Source organism: Notamacropus eugenii, chromosome 4 (assembly GCF_028372415.1).
Source record: "Notamacropus eugenii isolate mMacEug1 chromosome 4, mMacEug1.pri_v2, whole genome shotgun sequence".
Classification (NCBI taxonomy): Eukaryota; Metazoa; Chordata; class Mammalia; order Diprotodontia; family Macropodidae; genus Notamacropus; species Notamacropus eugenii.
Window position 1 is genome coordinate 168,633,462 of NC_092875.1, and position 23,320 is coordinate 168,656,781.

The 23,320-nt window shown below is 38.0% G+C and overlaps 2 protein-coding genes across 2 annotated transcripts in view; one reads left to right on the top strand and one right to left on the bottom strand.

Annotated features, from left to right (window-relative positions):
• The window catches only part of PSKH2 (protein serine kinase H2), a 176,832-nt gene that overhangs the window by 12,319 nt on the left and 141,193 nt on the right, over positions 1-23,320 (top strand). The window contains exon 2 of the mRNA XM_072603651.1: positions 5,261-5,386. The gene's annotated coding sequence lies outside the window, so the exon portion shown is untranslated. The remainder of the gene's footprint in view (positions 1-5,260; positions 5,387-23,320) is intronic.
• ATP6V0D2 (ATPase H+ transporting V0 subunit d2) overlaps positions 21,295-23,320 on the bottom strand; it is a 32,492-nt gene continuing 30,466 nt past the window's right edge. Inside the window, exons 6-8 of the mRNA XM_072603650.1 lie at positions 23,108-23,284; positions 21,812-21,889; positions 21,295-21,575 (exon numbers count right to left, since the gene is read on the bottom strand). Of these exons, the coding sequence (XP_072459751.1) occupies positions 21,414-21,575; positions 21,812-21,889; positions 23,108-23,284 (417 nt within the window). The 3' untranslated portion in view covers positions 21,295-21,413. The remainder of the gene's footprint in view (positions 21,576-21,811; positions 21,890-23,107; positions 23,285-23,320) is intronic.

Here is a 23,320-nt window from a genome sequence, read left to right on the forward strand (position 1 = left end):
ACATGAATTCTCCATAAAATAATCTTTTTTGCAAACGTACATTTTGTATTTGAACAATGTGGCCAGCCCATCAGAGTTATACTCTCTGAAGCATAGTATGAATGCTTGGCCGTTCAGCTCAAGCAAGAACTTCAGTGTCTGGTACCTTATCCTGCCAGGTGATCCTCAGAATCTTCCTAAGACAGTTCAAATGGAAGCAATTCAGTTTCCTGGCATGGCACTGGTAGACTGTCCATGTTTCACAGGCACACAACAATGAGGTCAGCACAACAGCTCTGTAGACCTTCAGTCTGGTAGTCAGTCTAATACCTCTTCTCTCCCAAACTTTTCTTTGGAGCCTCCCAAACACTGAGCTAGCTCTGGCAATGTGTGCAGCAACCTCATTGTCAATGTGTACATCACTGGAAAGTACACTGCCAAGGTAAGTGAACTTATCCACAGCATTCAAAACTTCTCCATTTGATGCAATCAATGGTCCCACGTGTGACTGGTGCAGTGGTAGCTGATGGAGCATCTGTGTTTGCTTGGTGTTAATTATTAGGTCAAAATTAGCACAGCAGCAGAAAATTGATCCATACTTTGTTCCATCTCAACTTCAGAGGCTGCATTGAGAACACGATCATCTACAAACAGAAAACCATGCACCAACACTCCCTCCACTTTCGTCTTGGCTTGTAGACATTTCAAATTGAAGAACTTACCATCAGTACTATAGTTGACCTTGATTCCTTGTTCATCCTCATTGAAAGCATTTGACAACATGGTTGAAAATATCATGCTAAAAAGCATGGGAGCAAGTACACAGCCCTGTTTCACTCCATTGGTGACTGGGAAGGCACAAGAGCTTTGTCTACTATCCAGATCCTAGGCAAACATGCCATCATGAAACTGACAAACAATATTGATGAACTTCTCTGGGCAACCAAATTTTGACATAATTTTCCATAAGCCCTCACCACTAACAATGTCAAAAACCTTGGTCAGATCTATAAATGTTGTGTACAGACCTCTGTTCTGCTTCTGGCATTTCTCCTGGAGTTGTCAAGCAGTAAACACCATATTGACTGTTCCTTGGCCCTTTCTAAAGCCACACTGGCTCTCAAGTAGATGACTATCTTCCAGGTAAAGGATCAACCTGTTAAGGAGGACTCTAGCAAGAATTTTGCCAGCAATGATTAAGAGAGAGACCATCCCCCCCCCCCCCCGCCCCCGCCCCATGAATGTCGTAGGATAATCTGTTTGCTTTACCTTTATAGAGATGGATAATGGAGGCATCCTTGAACTCCTGGGGGATAACTTCCTCTTGCCATATAACGTGGAAAATTTCAGTCATCTTTTGTATGAGCAATGGTCCCCCCTTGTAAATCTCAGCTGGAATAGAATCAGCACCAGGTGCTTTGCCACATGAAAGGAGCCTAATGGCCCTCAAAACCTCTTCTTCAGTTGGAAGTTCAGCTAAGAGAGGATTGACTTCAACCTGAGGTAAATGATCAGTGGCCTCAGCATTGATTGATGATGGTCTGTTGAGAACACTATGGAAGTGTTCAGTCCCTCTCTCTAGGATCATGTCCTTATCACTAATCAATGTGGCTCCATCAGCACTGAGTAGTTGGGATGCACCATAGATTTTTGTTCCATAAATATAGCTTTCAGGGAATCATAAAAGTGCTTTGGATTGTTACTATCAGCATAAAACTGAATTTCACATGCCTTCTTACTGAGCCAGGAATCCTGCATCTTTCTAAGCTTTGCTTGGCAGCAAAGACTTGGCAGGGAGTCCTATGGAGGAATGGAGTTGGAAACAGCAAAAGCAATGGTCATTTACTGCTGAAGATTTGTGCATCATATGACCTTCTCATCACCAACACTGTTTTCCATTTACCTAAACACAATAAAACTTCATGGATGCACCCTCACAGCAAACATTGGCATCTAATAGATTATGTGATTGTAAGGAGAAGAGACAGACAAGATGTGAGAGTGACAAAGCCAATGTGTGGTGCAGAGTGCTGGACTGATCATAGACTTGTTCTTTCCAAGCTAAATATTAGCATTCATCAAAATTGAAGCCCCCAAGGCAAAATGACTACCAGAAAAATTAATGTCAATAAATTAGAGCTCTTCTCTGAGGGTGAACAGTTTGTTGCTGACTTGGAGGGAAAGTTGAGCCAACACACAGCTAGCAACAGTGGAGCAGAAAAGGAGTGGGCAGCTTTCAGAGATTTGGTCTACAGCACTGCATTTGCTCATGTGGGTCAGAACACTAGCAAATACCAAGACTGTTTTGATGAAAATGATGGGGAAAATCAGAAGCTGCTAAATAAAAAACGAGAACTCCACAGGATATACCAGCAGGACAGTTCATCTACCTCTAAGAAGGCCACAATTAATTCCATCAAAAGCAAAGTACAAGCAAAGCTTAGAGAGATGCTGGATACCTGGCTCAGTAATACCTTTATAAACTCTGGTAATGAAAGAAAGAGGCAATGAGGAAATTTTTAAAAAGAACCACCACCACAGGCAGCATGGATTCAGGAGCCATGGGATCCAGCCCTGGTTACCAGTCTTACTAGACACTATGACTCTGGGCAAGCATCTGACCTCTTTGAGTCTATTTTCTCATACATCACATCCCAAGGATAAACACTTAAAAATGTGAATAAATGTGATCCGTTTCTGTGAGATTTACTACAAACATTGAGTTATAGTTCTGATTGAACGGGATATAGGTCAAGTCTCTCTGGGCCTCAGTTACCGCATCTATGAAAGGGCTAGGTAATGCTAAGGTCTTTTTTAACTTCTAGAGTCTATGATTCTGACAGATTTTCAGTTCCTGGATTATAAGTTTCTTAGCTTCCTCAAGTTTCAAATATTTTACTTATAATGCTCAATTTTTTAAAAAAACTCCTTGAATTCTACTAGATTGTGAACTTTTTAAGAGCAGGGATGTGCCTTTCTTTATCAGTGTATCCCTCATCACTAGCATGTAGTAGGAATTTAATAAATGTTTGTTGAATTGAATTCTCAGTACATATTCAAAGGAACAATAAAAGGGAAGGGGAAAGAGATATACAAAAAAGTACAAGCACTGAGGTTTTTAGTTCAAGAAGGTACTAAGAAAGACAATTGATTTATTATGAGAAATCTGTTATTATATAGTCTTAGTTCATTGTTATCTTTCTTTAGTGAGGGATGAATCCTAAAATTTTATTCTTTAATTGCACACAGGGTATATTAGTTTGCTAAGTTAGTTCCATATGATAATGAAGGTATAGAAGGCTGAGCTAAGAGATATTTATCTTACTGACTTAAAGCCTGATTGTCCTAAGGCTAGAAAATTGGACTGGCTAGGTATATTATGACATCATAGAGTTGCAAGGTGTTGAAAACTGATTTTAGGAGCCTCCTTATCCTATTCCTGCTCCATCCCACTCCCACAACTGGGAAACCGTGAATCTTGAGTAACTCCTGACTTAAGGTTAAAATTCTCCCGTTGCTCACTGTGTTTTGCTTAGTCTGAAATATATGTGTCCTTGGAAACCTTCCCTAAAGTAGAATGGTGTTTGACACACAGTAAGCATGAAATAAATGTTTGTTGACTGACTTCTTAAAATTTGGCCCACATAATGCTTAACTAAGGAGAGGGATTGTGTTCTTGGTGAAAATTAAGTCTATGCTTTTCAGTGGAACTGAAAGTCTGAGAAGAGCCCCGGGTGGCAAGTTGAGGAGGAAAACAATTAGACAGCAAAAAATAGGACCTCGATTCACATTGAAGCTTTGTTGGAGAGCCCTGAGAAAATTAAGGGAAGAATGTTGCTCTATCCTTCCCCTTCCCCATTTAACAAGTGAGGATCCCCTTTTATTCCAGTTGTTATTTCAGCCCAACACTCTTACCCCCAAAGATCTTTTCATTACTTTCTCTGATTGTGTGTCGGGGCACCTTTGAGCTGTGGGTCAATTTACTAGCTGTCAGCAGCAGATCCCTGGACACATGAAAAATACCATTTGCCTTGCCTTTTTTCTGAGAGTTAAATCTGACATATTTCACAATGCCTGAAGGTTACGGTATACATTTCCTTGTTGTGAGTCTACCCTTTTTCTAATCAGATCTCGTATTTAGACAAGTTTAGATTTAATTGAATAATAAGTAAGAGGAAGTAAAAAAAAAACTCAGGAAAAAAAACAGCCTCCAGGAATAAATGATTAATGTGTTGTCCTTCTCAGACAATGATTCTGTCCCTGACTCACCAGCAGTTGGATATTTTGCATTCAGCTGTTTTTCTACTGGTGGAGAATCTTTCCAAGTAGGCAATTTCTGGGGCTGTAGCTCACAGGTCATTTCTTGAAATGTCATGCTCCACTGAGGTTTGAGTTTTCCTTGAATTTATGGCCAGAATTTCTCCTTTGTTATTCCAGAAGCATTCTGTCTGTCTCTTCCTCATTGCTCTCACAGATTTATGAATGATGAATGACTCCTGTCTTAAATCAGATCCAGCTTCCTTATTGTTCAGACTCTCTAGTGCTGCTTAGGGAGATGCTGGCTATCTGTCCAGACCTTCCTTTTCAATTTGCATGGGATATTTTTCTTGACAGCCTTACCTGAAAATGACATGAAGCCTTACATGGCGATTTAGGCCACATCTTGGAAATACATTGATTTAAATTTCCACCTGCTCTTTTGGGATTAGGGATTTTGTGATAAGGAGGCTTTACTCTTGCTTTGAGCACTTTCCATTTGACTTCCTTAATTTGACTTTACCTTATTCATTCATTTATTCCTTCATTTATAAAATCTTTCATTTTGGCTTTATTTTACATCGCTGTAATTTCCAAATTACATTCTCATCCTTTTTCTTGTCAAGTCAACAAGCCTTAGGTACCTACTATGTGTCAAGTATAAATAGTAGGAAAAAAAAGAGATATTGATCGGGGCAGAATGGTCATATGCTATCAGATGTGACTCTAGGTACTTGGCAGTAAGCTTCAAAGATTTGTTCTATTTTACCATAGAAGTTGCTTTAATGTTAACATTGTTTCACTTGTTCATCCAACCTTGAAGAGAGACTCTGAAATTTGTCAGTTGAACTAAAAGTTTCATCAACTCATAAAAATTTTACATGCTTTTCCAACCATCATAGAGATAGTACATTTAGTTGTAAAAATAACTTCCAGTTATATAGTGCATGAAGATTCACAAAGCATTTTCCTCACAATAGGGCTGTGAAGTAGCTAATATATTATTTTCATCCCTATTTTATAGAAAGTTGAATTGAGACCTTGGGCAGCAAGATGGCACAATGGATGGAGTGCCACATCTGGAGTCAGAAAAACTGATCTTCCTGAGTTCAAATCTGGCCTCAGACAGTTACTAGCTGTGTGATCTTGGGTAAGTTGCTTCACCCTGTTTGCCTCTGTTTCCTTATCTGTGAAATGAGCTGGAGAAGGAAACATCAAATCATTCCAGTATCTTTGCCAAGAAAACTCCAAATGAGGTCACAAAGAGTCGGACATGATTGAAATGACTGAACAACAACATACTGAGACTGAGAGAATAAATGGTTGGCCTATGGCTGGAAAACGTCAAACCATGATTCAAGCAAGTCTCCTCTAAGTCCTCAAGTCATTCCACTCCAACCATGCTACCTCCCTAGTAAGCATCCGTAGTACTGGTGTTCTATTTATATTAAAATGCTTCCCAGTAAGATTCTCTGTCTAACAGGAACTGCTGGAAAAGCTGGAAAGAAGTTTGGCAGAAATTAGATATAGCCCAACATCTGACACAGCTTCAAATAGATACACAACCTAAATAGGAAAGGTCATATTACAAAAATAAAGACCAGAAAGAGGTACTTTTACCACTATGATGTGGGAGAAAGGGAAATTTCTATGCAACAAAGATAAGGAAGATAACAAACGATAGAATATATATAATTTAATTATATAAAATTTTAAAACTTTTACCCCCAAAAGCTTTGCATTCAATATCTTTATAGAGGTTGATATTCAGGATATAAAGGGGATTGCCATAAGTATAAGGCCAAGAGCCATTCCCTAATAAGTAAGTGGTTCAAGGAAATGAAGAAACAACTTTCAAAAGAAAAATTAAAAACAATAACCATATGACATCTTGTTGTAAATCACCAATGAGAACAATAAAAATTAAGACAAATTTGAGATTTTACCTCACACTCATAAAATTGGCAAAGATAACCCCAAAAAATGGAATAGTGTTGGATGGGATAAAGGAAGAGAGAAGACCTGCTCCACCTGGATGGGGACTTGTGGGTGCTATGATTAGAGAAGCTCCATGCTTCATGACACTCCAGTTTGGTGGTTGGTTCATAGTAGATAGAGCACTGGGCCTGGAGTTGGGAAGGCATGAGTTCAAATTTGGCTTCAGATGCTAATTGACTGTGTGACCCTGGGCAAATCACTTGGGTTCTGTTTTCCTCAGTTTTCTCAACTAGAAAATGAGAATAATAATAGGACCTACCTTCCAGGGTTGTTGTGAGGATCAAATGAGATAATATTTGTTAAAAAAAAAAAAACAACAAACTTTTATCACAGTGTCTGGCACATAGTAGGTGAAAGATAAATACTTATTCTCTTTCTTTCCCCAATCCAACAGATCAGGGGACTCCTCTGATACCTTTGTTGGTAGAGTAAGAATTGATTCAAACTTTCTGTAAAATAATTTGTAATTATGGGGGAAAAATCATTAAACTATTTATAACCTTTGAATCAGTGATTTTAGTACTTGGCAAGGAAGTTGAAGAAAGGTTCAACGTATACCAAAATATTCATAACAGCATTTTTGTGGTAGCAAAAAATTAGAAGCAGAGTGGTTTTATCAACAGACAAAGGACTAAACATGTGGTCTATGATTCACGTAGAATATTGTTATACCATAAGAAATGATGACTGTGAGGAATTTGGAAAACCATGACAACTGTATTGACTAATACAGAACTGAATAAGCATAAAATTCTATATACATAATGTATAGATATACTCACACACATGCATACAAATGTATACATATGCATATATGTATATAGATGCTATATATTATAAATACCGTATATAATATATTATTATATTATACATATAGTAACACATGTACTGTAAAACAACTAAAACCAGCTACTAAATGACAGTTAAACCCTGATGGATTATGAAGACTGCTGCTGGTCCAGGAGAGCACTTCTCTGTTCTCAGTAGAGAGGTAGGAATCTTTTTTTTTTTTTAATTATTATTTTTTAATGTTTAACAATCACTGCCATACAATTGAGATTTTATCCCCCCCCACCTACCCCCCACTACCCCCCTCCCTCCCCACGACTGCATACAATTCTGTATAGGTTCTACATATACTTTCCTATTGAGTATATTTTCATTATAGTCATGCTATGTAGTCAGACTAAAATAAATGAAAGAAATCATATAACAAATCAAAACATGATACACAAACACATACACACACACAAACATGATCTGCTACATTTTGTGAATGACTTCCATATTTCTTTCTCTGAGTGTGGAAGGCATTTTGCCTTGAGAACCACCTTTGGGATTTTTTTTTTTTTATAAGAAGTTTTTGCGTTATTATAAAATTCCAAGTCTACCAGAAAAAACTCTCGCACACTGTGGTCGTTGCTGTGCACAAAGTTCTCCTGGTTCTGCTCCTTTCACTCAGCATCAGGTCATATAAGTCCTTCCAGGCCTCTCTGAAGTCTTCTTGTTCATCATTTCTTATGGCACAATAGTACTCCATTACATTCATATACCATAATTTATTCAGCCATTCCCCAATTGATGGACATCCCCTTGACTTCCAGTTTTTGGCAACTACATAGAGTGCTGCTATAAATATTTTTGTACATGTGGGACCCTTTCCCATTTTTATGATCTCTTGGGGATATAGTCCTAGTAGCGATATTGCTGGGTCAAAGGGTATGCACATTTTTGTAGCCCTTTGGGCATAGTTCCAAATTGCTCTCCAGAATGGTTGGATGTGCTTGCAGCTCCACCAACAATGAATTAGTGTTCCAACTCTCCCACATCCTCTCCAAGAGAGGTAGGACTCTTAAGATGTGGAGTGGAGTACAGTAGAAAAGGCCACTGTGTCAGTGATTTTTCTTTGCTATAAGGGAAAGTTTAATGAGATTGAGACTTAGGAGAAAGTGACTGGTCTAAAAATAAAAGACAACAATAAAACTAACAATTAAAACCTGAATCTTTTTTTTTTTTTAAGAGTCTTGCTTCTTTTACAAACAAAAATAGAGTGATTTGTATTAAGCGGAAAAAGATCTTTCTACCTAATTTCTCTTTTGGCCTAAAAGTTTGTTTTAGGTTCTTAGAAACCCATGAAAAATTTTGTATCTATAATACTGGTATTTTAAGACTTATCAAGTAGCCCTTGAAAAACTATTAAGAAGCAAAGTGTTCATTCTAATGACCACAATGTGCATCCTTCAACATCTTACCTGGCACGAAGGCAGCTAGGTGGTGCAGGGGATAGAGCACCAGTGCAGGAGTCAGGAGGACTTGAGTTCAAATCTCATCTCAGACATTTGATACTCACTAGCTGTGTGACCTTGGGCAAGTCACTTAACCCCAATTGCCTCATCCTGGGTCATCTCCAGTCATCCTGATGAATATCTGGTCACTGGATTCAGATGGCTCTGGAAGAGAAGTGAGGCTGGTGACCTGCACAGCCCTCCCTCACTCAAAACAAAGTCAAGTGCAAGTCATGTCATTATTTCTCTGATGGCATGGTCTTCTTCAGGAAGGACGAATACACACACACACATACATACATATACCCACACGCACACACAGACACACACACATACCCCCCCAGACACACACATGCATACAGAGACACACACAGACACACACATAGACACACACACATACACACACACAGACACACACAAACACACACACAACACATACACACAGACACAGACACACCCAGACACATACAACACACACACACACACACACTCACACACACACACACACACACACACACACACACACACACACACACCCGGCATGAAGGGTCTTCAAGACTGCCAAGCTGTTAGCTCATTCAAAGCTGAAAAGGCTTTGACTCTGGACTCTGGTGTGGGTTTGTTGCTCTGTAATCAGAAAGATCAGCCTAGCTAAGTACAGAAGAGGATAAATCATTGAAAAATGAGACATTAGGTAACAATTTTTTAACCACAACAAATCTTAAATTTTCCCCCAAATGGAATTCATCGTCTTCCCTAAACCCAAGCTTTTCTTCAAACCTCCCTGTTTCAGTTAAGGGTATCAACATTCTAGCCACTCATATTTGTGACTTGAAGTCATCTTTGGCTCTTTCTTCTCCTTCACTGCTTTCCCCTCATCCAGTCATGTTTATATCTCCACAACACCTCTTCTATCATCAAGGTATTTCCATCTGCAGAACCACTACCCTAATTCTGCTCCTTATCTCCAATGGCCAATAGCCTCTAAATTGATCTTCCTTAATTCCAGTATCTCCCCCCTCCAAAACATCCTCCATCCAGTAGCCAAAATAATATAAGGTATACCCTCACTAAAAATTAGCTTAAAACTTCCAAAATCTGACTCTCATTTAATGTTCCAATGTTAGTTTATATCATTACATTTCAGAAAATCTATGTTCCTGCCAAACTAGACTACTTGCCACATCTACAGCCAATGTCTCCTGCCCCGTAAAATTGTACCAACCAGCTCCCATGACTGAAATGTGTCTTCATTTCCACTTCTTAGATTCCTTGACTTCCTTCAAAGACTCATCTCCAATGCCTACTCCTTTGTGAAGCCTTTTCTGATACACATCCCTGTGTTATTTTCTTCTCAACTTGCTTTGCAATATACTCATTTGTAGGCCCATTATATCTGTGCAGCATAACGTTAGCTCCCTGAGAACATTTTTGCCCTGTTAATTTTAGTTCTTAGCACAATGACTGGTACATGAGTACTTAATAAATGCTTGTTGAATTAAATTAAATGGAATCTACCAAAGAATGAAAGGCCAGAGAACGGCATAGAATCTGAAGATAGAATGATTTGGGCTGGTTAAGAGCTAGGAGGCCAGTATCACTGCATCATAGAGTATGTGGAGAAGAGTAAGGAGTAAGAAGACTGGAAAGGTAGGCAAGGGCCAACATATGAAGGGCCTTAATAAATGACACTATTTCAAAGGAATACAGTCAATAAAGTTGTCATCATCCAATATTGTTGCAATCATGCCATAGCCAGCAAATTTTGATCAGTATGGAAAGAGACACAAATGCTGAGGACTGCTGAGCAGGAGGGAAAATGAATCGTAAAGAAATGGAATGATCCCTAAAAAAAAAAATCAATGGGGTGAAAAGCTGTCTGCCTCTTGGAAATAAATGAAACAAAGGGGAAGGATGCCAGACTCATATTCCTTCCCACAGCCATCTGTGCTTTCAACCCCTGAACTGATTTGTAACTGATATAAACCAAGATTTCTGATCATGATTCTAGTTTTCCAGTACCCCAAAGGCTGCTCTCCTTTTTCCGGATATTTAAAAATGCCTCACATTTATATAACTCTTTGAGATGTACAAAGGACTTTTCTCCCAGAGTTACCTTGGGAAATAGATATAGTTTTACTGTTTCCAGTACAAAGCTGGGAAAAATACATCCCTGAGATTAACTGACTTGTCCGTGGCCATGCAGGTAGTCAAAGTCATAACTGGGTTGAAACATCAAGAGGTTTGCTGGAAGGGCAAATATGAGGTGGGCATACTTCCTTCTAATGGCAGCCTTTGGTTTATTGGTCACACTCCCTCATCCCCAGAGTCCTTTTGCCATGGTCTACCTTTCCTAGCCTGACCTTCTTTCCCACTTACTCTCTTGTATACACTTCCTTTACTCCTCTGACACTGCCACCACTCTAGTACAGACCCTCATCACCTCAACCTTGGTTACTGCAATAGTCTGCTGATGGGTCTGCTCACCTCAAGTCTCTCCCCAATCCAATTCATTTTCAGTTTGGCTGTCGAATTGATGTCATCCATATCTCTTCACCATTCGACAAACTCTAGGTGTTCCGCAATCAACTCTTTGACTTCTAAAATCTTTCATGAGCTGGCTGCTTGTATCTAACACTTCTTTACAGATGCTTATATCTAGTGACACTTGCTTCCTTGCTGTTCCTAGCACGCAACACTCCATTTTCCTGACTCAGAGTGTTTGCACTGTCTATCCCCCATGCCTGGGATTCCCATCCTCTTTTAAAAAAATTTTTATTTTTATCCATCTTATATTTTATTCCCCCCCCCATTACCTGTTAAAACAATTTTTTAACATTTTAAAAAAAGTTTTGAGTGTTAAATTTTATCTTTTCCTCCCCTTTCCCATCACTGAGATGGTAAGTAATCAGATATAGGTTATACATATGCAATCATGTAAAGCATTTCCATATTAGTCATTTTGTACAAGAAGACTTGAATAATAAAAAGAATGAAAGAAAATGAAAAATAGCATGCTTCAGTCTATATTCAAACAGTATCGACTCTTTCTCTGGAAGTGGATATTAGTCCTTTGGGGCTGTCTTGGATCATTGTAATGCTGAAAAGAGCTGAGTCATTCACGATTCTTCATCATGGAATACTGCTGTTACTGTGTATAATATTCTCCTTGTTTTGTTCACTCCAGTTCGTATCAGTTGATGTAAGTCTTTACAGGTTTTTCTGAAATCCTCCTACTTGTCCTTTCTTATAGCACAATTATATTCCATCACAATCATATACCACAGCTTGTTTAGCTATCCCCCAACTGATGGGCATTCCTTGATTTCCAATTCTTGTCCACCACAAAGAAGTCTGCTACAAATATTTCCGTGTGTGTGTGTGTGTGTGTGTGTGTGTGTGGTGAGTATGTCTTTAGGATACAGACCTAGAAGTGGTATTGCTGGATCAAAGGATTTGTGCAGTTTTATACAACTTTGGGTATAGTTCCAAATTGCTCTCCAGAATGGTCAGATCAGTTCACAACTCCACCAACAGTGCATTAGTGGCCCAGTTTTCCCACATCCCCTTCAATATCCATCATTTCCCCCTTTTTGTTATATTAGCCAATCTGACAGGTGTGAAGTGGTACCTCAGAGTTGTTTTAATTTGCATTTCTCTAACCAATAGAGATTTAGAGCATTTTTTCATATGACTATAGAGAGCTTTGATTTCTTTGTCTGAAAACTGCCTGTTCATATCCTTTGACCATTTATCAGTTGAGGAACGACTTGGATTTTTATAAATTTGATTCATTTTTCTATAGATTTGGAATTTCCACTCTCTTAATCTTCTCTTACTGACATACCAGATTTTCCTTCAAGTTTGAGGAAAAGTCATATCTTTTTCAAGAAGTTTTTCTCAATCTCCCTCAATGTTAGCACCTTCTCTCTGAAATGATCTCCAATTTACTCTACCTATCCATCCATCCATCCATCCATCCATCCATCCATCCATCCATCCATCCATCCATCATTTGTACATAGTTGTTTACTTGTTGTCTCCCTCCCTAGAATGTGAGTGCCTTGACAAGAATAGTTTTCACCCTCCTTTGTATCCCCAGGACTTATCACAATGCCTGGCACATTTTAGGAGCTTAACAAATTAACAACAAAAATTGTTGTTGACAATTTGACTTGACACTAGCTGTATGATTCTGGGTAAGTAAATTTACCTTTCTGAGTCTCAGTTTCTTCATCTGTAAAATATAAGTAATAATAGCCCCTATCCCACAGGGCTGTTGTGAGGATCAAATCAGATGACACAAATGGAGTGATATAAAGTGCACTGCAAACCTTAAAGTGCTATATAAATATTTGCTTAATTTTGAAGGGAACTTCTAAGAGGAAAAGGTAAGAAGGGAGTGCATTCCAGGCTCTGGCCACAATCTGTACGATAGCATGGAGAAAGGAGATGTCATGTGTGACAAAGAAGCCAGTTCAGCTAGGATGTAGAGTTGTGAAAGGGTGGCTATATCTATCTATCTATCTATCTATCTATCTATCTATCTATCTATCTATCTATCTATCTATCATCTATCTATCTATCTATCTATCTATCTATCTATCTATCTATCTATCTATCTATCTATCTATCTATCTAACCAAGATGGAAAGGCAGGTTAGAACCAGATTGTGACAGTTTCAAATGCCAACCAGAGGATCCAACAACTGCATGGCAGATGGAAAGGGGAGAGACTTGATGATGAGAGATCAGTAAGGGAGCTATTTCAATAGTACAGGCAAGGTGTGATGGGGTAATGAAGGCCAAAGGCTTCTAATTAATAAAATTTTTTCAGGGCTGGATAAGTATAATAGATGTTTAATAATCCTCATTGATTGACTGGTAGTCAATCTGACTGACTACATTAATTCTGAAGGTAATAGGTAAGATATACATTTGGATTGCCAAAGGGGGAGGAAAGAAATCAGCTCAAGTTTCCTAGGTGGGAAATGCAGGGGAAGGACCTGTCTACATGTAAATAATTCAGATTTTCCTTAAAAAAAAAAAAAGCAGTTTAAGTAAGGCTTACTAGGCTCAGTACTTCAACATCTCAAGGATCAAATGTCAACTCTTCTTTTGGCTCATAAAATCCTTCATAACCTGATGTCTTTCTGTCTTTTTCATCTTCTTACACCTTTCTCCCCATCAAGTACTCATCAATCCTGTAACCCTGGCCTCTTTGCTCTGTCTCTCACATGTCAATCCATCCCCTGACTGAGTGTTTTCTCTACTTGCTCCCCATGCCTGAAAACCTCTCCTTCCTCATCTCTACTTCCCTGCTTCCTACAAGTCTCAGCTAAAGTTCCATCTTCTACAATTTTTTTCCTTTCCTAGTCCTCTTTAATCATGGTGCCTTCCTTCTGAAATCATCTCCAATTAATCCTGAACATATGTTGTTTGTACATAGTCATTTGCATGTTGTTTCCCTCGTTAGACTGTGAGCTCCTCAAGAGCAGGGACTGGGTTTTCTGCCTCCTTTTCTTTGTATTACCATTTAGCACAAGTACTGGAACTTAGTAGGTACTTAATAAATGTATATTGACTTGACTTGTTTCTCTACACTTGGGGAAATAACAGTGACATTAGGAGTAAGGTTTCAACTTTGAAAGACTTAATAACTCTCTCAACCAATCTTGAATCCAGATGACGAATGATAAAGCATACTACCTCCTGATAGAGAGGTAATGGACTCAGGGTCCAGAATGAGACACATTTTTTGAACATGATCAATATAGAAATTTGTTTTGCCTGACTATGCATATTTGTTACAAGGATTTTATTTTTTCTCCAATGTAGGGCAAGGGGTGAGGAAGAGCATGAGAAAAAACAGATTTTCCTTCATTAAAAAAATAAACTTAAAAAGTTGTTCCACACTTACAGTTTTTCATGATGCATCTCACTTCTAGCCAAATTGTTCAATGTCATTTTTGACTGCCAATCTGCCCGTTCACATCCTCAGACAGTTTTCAGATCCCTTATCAGATCTGTGCCTAGACAAGACCAGATCGGTTTGAAACAATATAAGGACAAATGAGGATCATATTTGGGGGGGATGGGAGTAGGGAGAGGTTTGTCACTGAAAAGGCAGGTTCATTCAAAGTATTTTTCGAAAATGTAGAGTATAGGAATTCAGTTTATCAACCTAGATACTTTTAGGGTGATATAAAGATAGAGGAAAAGTGATGGCTGATTGTGGGAGAGAATATTGGGTTTCTGAGGCAATGTTTTGGGGGAAAGGGTAGATTTATATTTTCAAGTAGAATTGGGAAATTGTTTTTCTCTAGTTTTACTCTGTCACATTTACTTCACCGATAAACAGAGTTCCTCAGGGAGTTCCCAATCACAAAGCTTCTATTCTGCAGTACTAATTTCACTTATTAGCAGCTGTTAGTAAAGTCTGGGTACAGAAGTTGTGATGGTTCACAAATTTACTCTTGAAGCATGAAAATGCAGCACAGTTTAATGAATAGATTGGAGTAAGAAAGCATTGTGGGTTCAAACCCTATTTGTTTTGTTTAAATTATTTTTAAAAATTTAATTTTATTTTCATTTCCAAATTCTGTTCTTCCCTCGTCCCCCTCCCCACCTACTGAGAAGACTCCCCATCCTACCCCCCCAAAAAACACTGCAAATATGCAGTCATGCAAAACAAATTCCTGCATTAGCCAAGTGGAAGGAAGGATTGCTGGATGTAGGAAGGATGGGAGGGAGAGAATAAAAGAAAGGAGTATAGTGGCCAAAAATTGGAAATCAAAGGGATGCCCATCAATTGCGGAATGGTTGAATAAATTATGATATATGAATGTAATGGAATACTATGGCACTATAAGTAACGATGAACAAGAAGACTTCAGAGAGGCCTGGAAAGACTTATATGATCTGATGCTGAGCAAAAGGAGCAGAACCAGGGGAACTTTGTGCATAGCAACGACCACAGTGTGAGAGTTTTTTTCTGGTAAACTTGGAACTTCATAGCAATGCAAGGAATTAAAAAAAAAAAAATTCCCAGTGGTCTTCTAAGGCAAAATGCCTTCCACATCCAGAGAAAGAACTATGGAATTCAATCGCAAAATGTAGCAGATCTTTTTTTGGTGTGTGTATTATGGTTTGCTTTGTTGTTTGATATCTCCCATTCACTTTGGTTCTTCTACACAGCATGACTATAGTGAAAATGTGTTCAGTACAAATGTATGTGTCGATCCTATATAGAACTGTATGCCGTCTCAGGGAGGGGGGGAGGGGAGGAGTGGGTAGGGGGAAAAGAAATCTAAGTTTTATGGTGGTGATTGTAGAACACTAAAAATAAATAAAATTAATGTTAAAAAAAAGAAAGGAGGAAGGAGGAAGGAGAGAAAGGAAGAAAAGAGGAAGAGAAAGAAGAAAAAAAGAGATGAGAAGAAGAGAAAAGATGATTTTATCTGTACTCTGAGTCTATCAGCTGCTGGCATTGTGGTTGGTTATTTTATTAATCAGTTATCATCAGCCTTATTCTTCAGAGACTCAAGACCTGGAAGAGAATGAGGAGATTAAAAAGGTTAAAAAAAACAAACAAACAAACCTGCTGCTCCTGATAGTAGCTGGTTATTAATGTAAGAGAGAAATAACCGTTTCTCTCAGGGTCCAGTGGATGATTTAATTAAACATGCTCAAAACTGAACTCATTATCTTTCACCTTAAACCGTTCCCCCTTCACCTTCTCCATTATTTTCCCTATTACTGTAAAGGCCACCACCACCCTCCCAGTCTCTCAGCCCTACAACCTAGTGGTCACCATCAACTTCATCTCTTACCCTCCATATTCAATCTGTTGTTGCAGCCTGTCTATTTGACCTTGGAGCATCTCTCTAATATACCACCTTCTTTCCTCTGACACTGCCCCCACTCTAGTGCAGGACCTCATTACCTTATGCCTGAAGTATTGAAATAACTTGCTGGTAAATCTGCCTGCCTCAAGTCCCGAACCCACCCTCCCACAATCCATCCTTCATTCAGTCATTAAAGTGATTTTCCTAAAGTGTAGGACTGACCATCCTCCCCCCTACCCTTCAATAAACTTTAGAGACTTCCTATTGTCTTCAGAATAAAATACAAAATTCTCTATTTGACATGGAAAACTCTTAATAACTTAACCCCCTCTTACATTTCATGGCTTCTTAAACCTTACTCCCTGACAGGTCCTCTTCAATCCAACAACATTAGCCTCCTAGCTATTCCATCTCTTTCCACTGGAATTCTTTCCCAATCCCTCCCAAGTCCAGTGCCTTTCCTCTATTAATTATCTCATTTATCCTGTATGTAGCTTGCTTTGAGTATTTTTTTGCATGTTGTTCCCCCCATTAGATTGTAACTGTAATCTGTCCTAAAGGACAAGGAGTGTCTTTCGCCTCTGTGTCTGTGCTAATGTTTAGTGATCAAGTGATATAAATTATATACGGCTAGATGGCCCCAGGATCAAATTCACAATGCTGTCTGGCATTCAAAGCCCTTCGTAACTTATTCCCCACCACCTTTCCAGTGTTCTCTTTAATCCAGTGCCTCTTGGCTGTTCCAGGAAAAGAAACACCATCTCTCAGCTCTGTGCATTTTCTTTGACTGTCCCCACATGTGAATGCTCTCTCTCCTCTCATCCTACTGCTTTTTTTTGGATTTCTTTAAGTCCTAACTAAAATCCCATCTTTTATTGATTTTAATCCTAGTGCCTTCAAGGTTAATGATTTCATATTTATGCTGCATGTAGCTTGTTTATATATATTTTGTTATCTCCCCCATTAAATTATGAGCTCCCCAAGGATAGAAACTCCCTAGTGCCTGGCATATGGTAGACACTTAATAAATGTTTATTGATTTATTAATTAATCTGTTTGGGTTATAAACTTATTATCAGTGTTTCTGGGTCAAAGGGCATATACAGTTAAATAGCTTTTGGGGCATAGTTCCAAGTTTCTTTCCATAATGGTTGGACCAGTTCACAGTCTCACTAATAGTCTATTAAAAAATACCTGCTTTCTTGGAGCCCCTATAGCATTTGTCATTGTCCTTTTTTGTCAACTTTACCAATCTGACAGATGAGAGGTGATGCCAAGTAGCTGTTTTAATTTGTATTTCTCTAATTACTAGTGATTGAGAGACATTTTTTTCATATGGCCATTGATAGCTTGGATTTCTCTCTGAAAAATACCCATTCATATTCTTTGACTATTAACAATTGGGGAATGGCTTTTATTCTTGTAAATTTTCGCTCAGTGTGCTATATATTTTAGAAATGAGATTATTATTATTAGAGAAATTTGCTGCAAGGATTTCTCCCCCAATTTCTTGATTCTCTTCTAATTTTTACTTGCACTGGTTGTGTATGCAAAAAAGTTATTAATTTTCATATAACCAAAGTTGTCTGTTTTCCCTCCTATAACCCTCTCAATTTTTTGTTTGTTCATGAACTCTTCCCCTACCCAAAGATTTGGCGGCTAATTTTGTCCATACTTTTCTAATTTGTCTAAATCACTTGATTATCTTTGTATATTGTTTGAGATGTTGGTTTATATCTAGTTTCTGTCAGACTATTTTCCAGTTTTCCCAAGTTTTTTTCAAAGACAAGTTGTTGCCCTAATGGCTAAGATCTTTGGGTTTATAAGAAGCTAGATAACTTTGCTCGATTGCTTCTATGTGTTACATATTTAATCTATTCCACTGATCAGTCTATTTCTTGCCCAGTACCAAATTGCTTTGACAATTACAGTTTTGTGGTATAATCTGAGATCAGATACAACTAGACTCCATTACCATAAAAAAAAAATTCCCTTGATATTCTTGATTTTTTGATTTTCCATGTTAAAACAATTTTAGATGGAAAAAGTAATCCTTTGGTAATCAAACTCTATTTATTAGTTCTTATGACCACGGGAAAGTCACCTAACCTCTCAAGGTTGTTTTCTCACCGATAAAATGTGACTTCTAACATCTGTACTGTGACATATAATAAAAAATGTGAATTATTGAATTCTTAAGGCATTCTTTGTCTTTTTTCATCTATTTACCTTCTCAAAAGTATCATTATTTGATAAATGTCTATTTGCTCTTTAATTTTGGTTTCTGAGCGCTCCTACTTCCAGATATCAGTTTGCATATGCACATAATTAAGTGCCTTATTTTGTTTATGAGTAAAGGGGTTTAACGTATAATTTATTATGCATATATTAATGTCAAAGAAACTTGCTTTAAATTCAGAGACTCACTTTCTTTAAGTTTAAAATGTGCTATTTTATTTTTCTATCACCTGTACTTCTGAATACATTATTCTCTTCTCTACCCAGGATTAAGATGTGGGAGTGGTGTGTATGGAGCATTAAGGGAGGACTAGCGCCTCTGGTGGGAGGGTTTGCAGAGAGCCCTTTTCAAGGCTGCTCATCCACCTTTGGCGCCCACCTCTCACGTATGACTCCAAGAAGGTGTAGCAAGCACAGAGGCTACATCCTGGTAAAAACCATCTAGGCAGATGGGTTAAACCAGGTTGAGGGTAACTGATGGGCCTCAAACCACTGATGAATTAGGGGTATCCCCATCAAGCACATGAAGACTTTCCCAAGTGGAGTGGTTGGATGAGAAGAGTTTGTTCCAATGACCACAAAGGTGGCTGAAGTGGGTGATGTGAAGTATTTAGAACTTGTCCAGACACCAAAGATGCCAAGGTCATCCACTGCATCCCAGGCCAATTCTGACTCGTCTTGCCACTGGACTTCCAAGACTCTGGAAGGGTGAGGCTGTTGACTTTGTGCAACTCTGCCTCACTTAAATCCAAACTTTGCGCGAGTCAAGACATTACCCCATATCACTGGTCGTTTTCAAAAACAAAGGAAAAACAATTAAGTATTACAAGAATAAGAAAGATGAAAAAGAAAAAAAGCAGTTCAGTAAACTGAACTAACAGGTCAATTATTCTAAGAGAGTATATAGGGTTCCATACTTATTTTCACCAACCTCTTAAAACAACTTTCAAGGATATTTGTTCTTCTTTCCACTTACAATGTTGTAGTCATTGTGAATGGTTTTCCTGGTTTTGATTACTTTACTCTGCCTTCGTATACTTTATTCTTCCAATGCTTAACTTTTCATTGTCAAAATTTCTTATGTCTATGCATATATACTATGATTTGTTTAGCTCTTTCCCAATAATTTTTCAACCAATTCTTTGATGCCACAAATATTTTAATTTAACTAAGACTTTTCTGTTTTTGACCTCCTTGGGGAATCCTATGCCTAGCAGTGGGATCTCTAGGTTGAATAATTAGGCTTTTTTAGTCACTTTTTTTTTTTTTAATAATTGCAAATTGCTTTCCAGAATGGTTGGACCAACTTAAGAGTTCCACCAGTAGTATATCCATATTTTTGTAGTCCAACATGGACCATTTTCATCTTTTACCTGGGTTTTGATTTTCATTTCTATTATTAATGCTGCGCAATCTTTCATATATGGCTACCATTACTTTGCAATCCTTCCTTTGAGAACTATTTGCTTTTATCTTTTGGCCAATAGGCCACAGGGGACGACTTTTAATTTTATAAGTTTGTATTTGTTCCCTAAGTATCCTGGTTATTAAACTCTTATCTGAGGCAAAAATCCCTCTCCCCCCACCATCGACACCTTCCTTTTCTTCATCATATCAACACTGAATTTTGTTCAATTATTTTTTGAGGGAAAACTTCACTCCTCACAAGGAGTTAGGGATAACCTCTTTTACCTTTAAAAAGATGATTCTCTTACCCCAAAATTGATTTCCCTTTTCATAGAATTTTATACTAACACACAGACATGTTCACAGGAAAACCTTGCAATGCAGATTTATTACTCAGTGATTTATTCTGCTGAAGGAATGGGGCAATACAATTAGCCTTTGGTTTTCTTTCTCAATTCAAAGATACATTTTTCTCAATATATGAATAATATTTTAAAACTAATAGCAGGGTAAAAATGGTAGTATATATTATCAATGACAGATATGAAAAAAGGAAGTGCTTCAGTTATGTAGTGAGAATATGAATCAACAGACAGTTTGAGTTTTATGCTGATACCATCCATGAGGAAGAGAAGGATGCTCTTGTTGTTGTTGTCCTTCTCTGTCTTGTCTCCTAGCATATGGGGTAGATTATCTATGGGGAATTTATGGAACGATCTAGACAAGAATAAGGAATGGCTGACATTTGCATTGGTGGCTGGTATATACCTGCCCTCACACTGATGAGATCTGGGTTGGAAAGACTTAACACATATTAATATGCTTTCATTGAAGCAAAATTCCAAGTTGTATTGATATCCCAAAACAACAAATCAACATTCATACAAAAGCTCAGGTATGCTAAGACATCAAGGCACTATGAGCCTTTTCAAGAGGTAAGAGAAGGAGATCAGGGAAGTAAATTAAAAGTTTAAAAGAATAGAAAAAACTGAATACCCAGAGGCCTGATACCCAGGGTAGGGAAGTGGGAAGAGAGGGGAAGAATCAGGATCAAAAGTTCTTGCCAAGGATAACTGGGGCAAGGTGAGGGATAGGGAGGAAGTCTTTTCAAGTACAAAACAAGCATAATAAATTACAATTGATTTTAGAATAATTTAAAATTTGTGCTTAGTGTCTATTGAGCCATGAGCTATAAATGTAAAAACAATGATTTAATTCTGTTAGAAAAAGAAATAATTAATCTATTGTTGTGGTGTTAATTTAATAACAGATCTGATACATGGTAAGATGAAGTTTTGTTTATTTTTGCGTAGTTCACAGTATATAGCAAAATACCCTTCGTCATTTTCCACCAGGGCACATTTGTCTTTATTGATTTCTTATCCTTGCTTCTCCCACTGAATTACAAAATAGGAATATAATTGTTAATTTTTGTTCGATGTCTTTGTGAAATACACTCAGCAATCCACACAATATTTCTCATCTCTTGTTCCTTTAGTTTTACGTAGGCGTAAAACACTCCATAGTGAAACTGCCTGTTGAAGGTCAGTACATTCAGTTTTACCTGGGAAAGGGAAAGAAGAATAAAGATCATCAACCTGTGTGGGAAAAACATTACATTCATAACATACTAAGCAATAAATTGGACACAAAATGTATTTGTTGCCCATGTACATATAAATTGATGATAACCAAAGTGTGTGATGCTGAAAAAGTAAAATAGATGGTCCTGTAGTTAAAATATATAGGTTTAAAAGTCCTGAGTTAGATTAGGATAACTTTTGATTTATAATCTCTCACCTCATGTTCATAAAATACATCTTCCAATGTTTTTCCTTCAGGGCCATCACCAACAGCTTCAAACAAGGGCTTGTACTCCTTAAAAAGCAAAAGCAGAAATATTGGTGAGGACTTCTTAAAAAGGTAGACTCCCAAGTGAATTGTACATGGACGATTTATGGAGTGGTATGGGCAAAAATCATTCAGGAGAGGAAGGAAGAGTTATATTCTGTACTTGTAACTAACAGAGAACCCACCACACCAAGGAGATTCATATAAATCAATCACATACCCAGAGTATTTCAGCTACCCATTGGGAAATTTCTTTATGAAATAGTTAAAGAGACATTCTTAGGAGATAAATGCTTAGTTAAAAATCATTAATTTTGGAGTAAAAATACCTTTGAATTATTTCTTTGGAAAGATGCTGCACATTGTTCCTAATGAAACAACTCATAAACAGTTTATTTTCCATGCTGTAATTAATCATTTGTTTCCATTGGCTATGTCACTATCTAGTTTTACATAAATTCTTAAATGATTACTACGGGCCAGACATTGTGCTAGGTAATGACATAGATATACAAAATAGTGACAGTTTCTGCCCTCAACAATCTTCCACTCTACAATGTAACAGCAAAAGATAGTTCTGCCTACTGTTGCTTTCCCTAAAAAGACTGAAGAAAGTAATTGCTGTAGCTTAGGACAAGTATGTTTCATGTATGATGGAGGAATGGCCAGTGAGCTTAGTCCTTCTGAGCTTATGCAAGGTCTTCAGAGCATGGATAAACATTCTGGTCTACTGACCATACAATGCAGAGGAGCATCTTGGATTGGCTCCATAGCTAAAACTGGGGGGTTCAAAAAAGCACTCATGAATCATAGCCAGGTCCCTTGGTCTCCTTCCCATATGACTGAGTTCCAGTGAGAGAAGAAAGACAATGCAGTGAGGACAGAGGTCTTGGGCCCTGCCTATCCAAGGCTGACCTGTGTATCCTGAATATGGGTTCAGTGTCTGTTCTTTCATTTTAAGTGAAGGAGTAAGGAAATGACTAAGACTTCATGAGCTTTGAAAGACCAAGAGAGTAAGCCACCAGAAGATTTAAGAATGGACCCTATGCTATGTGTAGCTGCCTAAAAGCTACAGAAAATCTGTGCATGCTCCAAATTTCTCCAAGACATTCTACTCTGGAAGCTGGCTCTCCAGTCTCTTGCATATGAGCAGTTGCATTAGTCAACCATCCCGATGCATCAGTTCCCATTTACACATGAATGTTTTTAAAAATAATAAGAATAACACATCCCATTCTTACTTACTACATAGTTTTCTGCCACATTCTTCACCTGCTCATAATCTTCTGCGCGGGCCAGCAGGCGCAATCCTTCTGGATACAGTTTCCCACAGGTTGGGTACAGTGTCTCTCGATCTTCTTTGCTCAACTCCGTGCCAAAGGAATTAAGCGTGATGATAAAAGCGCGTCTGTCAGCCTCAAACTGAATTTATAAAACACAAGATTACAGAGAGAGCTA